General features: G+C 41.4%; 1 protein-coding gene across 1 annotated transcript; it reads right to left on the bottom strand.

Moving 5' to 3' along the window:
- Positions 1–517: 517 nt before the first annotated feature.
- On the bottom strand, positions 518–1,905 carry LOC101295823 (60S ribosomal protein L10-like). Its single transcript, XM_004301863.1, has 3 exons — positions 1,370–1,905; positions 757–838; positions 518–612 (listed from the first exon to the last, which is right to left on the bottom strand). Exons 1-2 carry the CDS (start codon positions 1,903–1,905, stop codon positions 790–792), a joined length of 585 nt encoding a protein of 194 aa, XP_004301911.1. The 3' UTR covers positions 518–612; positions 757–789.

Below are 1,905 nucleotides of genomic sequence, written 5' to 3'. Positions count from 1 at the left end.
AACCAAACCAAAAACAAAAACTCAAAGCTCAATTACAACAACGGAATTCATCACCAATTGCATGCATGTTAATTTTTTATATGAGGGAAATGATTGGAGTATTCTAATGATTTACTATCATGGTCTGCGTTTTAGTATACTGTTACGAAACTCAGTTTTCAGTGGATGAGACGTAATTGAAACAAAAAAATGAATGGAATTGAAAACCCATTACCCATAGACATCTTCTTCTTTCGCAGCTTCAAAACCACTCGCAACTGATTCAAAAACCTCAAAGGTTTGAAATTGATTATCCAACCCAGCCAATAATTGTACTGCATCTTGCACAACAGAAATTTTATTAGACATGATTTTTGTGAAATATATCATCTTCCCACCATTTGACAAAGAAACCAGGGAAAGAAAAGGCACAGAAACTATAATACGAACAGTCAGTTACTATAAACATGTACAGCTACACACTGATCGATAACATCAATTGGTGGAGGATAATTTTTCAGACTTTTACTCATTATTTTTCCGTCCTCAGCAAGTACAAGTCCATTGCAAATGAGATTCTGCAAGGCAGGTTTGCCAAATAATGCAGTAGATAACACCATAAGAGTGTGAAACCTGCATACTTGGAAGGAAACAATGAGGCCTAGCTTAGACATTGGAAACTTGTGCCCAAGTTAAGATAAAAGCCGACACAAAGGAATCTAATCCTACAAATAGCAATACTACAAGATGTGGTTCATTCATTAGGAATTCACTAACCTTAGCATTGACACCATCAGGAAGGACGTGTTTCTATGACTTCAATCTCACATAGTCAACACGGTTGAACTTGGTAAATCCCCTGAAAATTAACAAAGTTGTAACATAAGATTCAATCCCACAAGACAAATAAGCCACCAAGGGAGCATAACAAATACACAAAGCGCATCACACATGTTGAATCTCTGCAGAACTAAAAACATAAGCTAGGAACCAACACTATGAATTGTGTCAACACCCAAAACCAACAATAACACACTCACTCGCGGCACAAAAAATCAAATAACAAGTTCAAATTCCACATGTCCACTTCATCTGTTATCATGAGCCTCAATAAAACACAACACTAATAAGACAATAAACTCACTCCGCCAGCCACCACACAAAAAATATTACGATATATGTACAGATTACGTATGCAATTCAACATTTATACACCTAATTACAGCTAACCACCGGTCAAAACTAAACATTTACACAGCTATCGGTTAACAACCAAAACAATTCAATCGGAAAACAGATCATAATATCGCAATCGAAACCACATACTTCACGAATCAAATAAACAATCAAATTCAACTAATCAAACAATAAAATTAGCGCAAGTACTCACCACTTCCTGCTCTCAATGATCTTCTGGCGACTGGGGAACTTAAACTTAGCCCTCCTGAGAGCCTCACAAGCATTGTTCTTGTTGCTATCCTTGCACCTCACAGAGAGCAACACCTGTCCGATATCAACACTAGCGCAAGTCCCAAGAGGCTTCCCAAACGCCCCCCTCGTACCAGTCTGAAGCCTATCGGCTCCAGCGCACGAGAGCATCTTATTGATGCGGAGCACATGGAAAGGATGAACCCTAACGCGTAGATGGAACGCGTCTTTCCAGGCGAACTTGGCCATGTACTTGTTACCCGCGATACGCGCCGCCTCGAGAGCCTCGCTGGAGACGTTCTCCTTCTCCCGCAGAACGGGAAACTCGTCGACGCCTTTCTTCTTCATGCCAACGTCGTAGATTCGGATCTTCGGGTCGGGGACTCCGCGACAGAAGTGGGACTTAGGCGCCTCGAGAGCCTCGCTGGAGACGTTCTCCTTCTCCCAGGAGACGAGGTGGACGCAGAACGGGAACTCGTCGACGCCTTTCTTCTTCAT

Source organism: Fragaria vesca, linkage group LG5 (genome assembly GCF_000184155.1).
Source record: "Fragaria vesca subsp. vesca linkage group LG5, FraVesHawaii_1.0, whole genome shotgun sequence".
NCBI classification, from domain to species: domain Eukaryota; kingdom Viridiplantae; phylum Streptophyta; class Magnoliopsida; order Rosales; family Rosaceae; genus Fragaria; species Fragaria vesca.
Note: the sequence above shows the minus strand (reverse complement) of the source record. Positions and strands in the feature narration are given on the sequence as shown.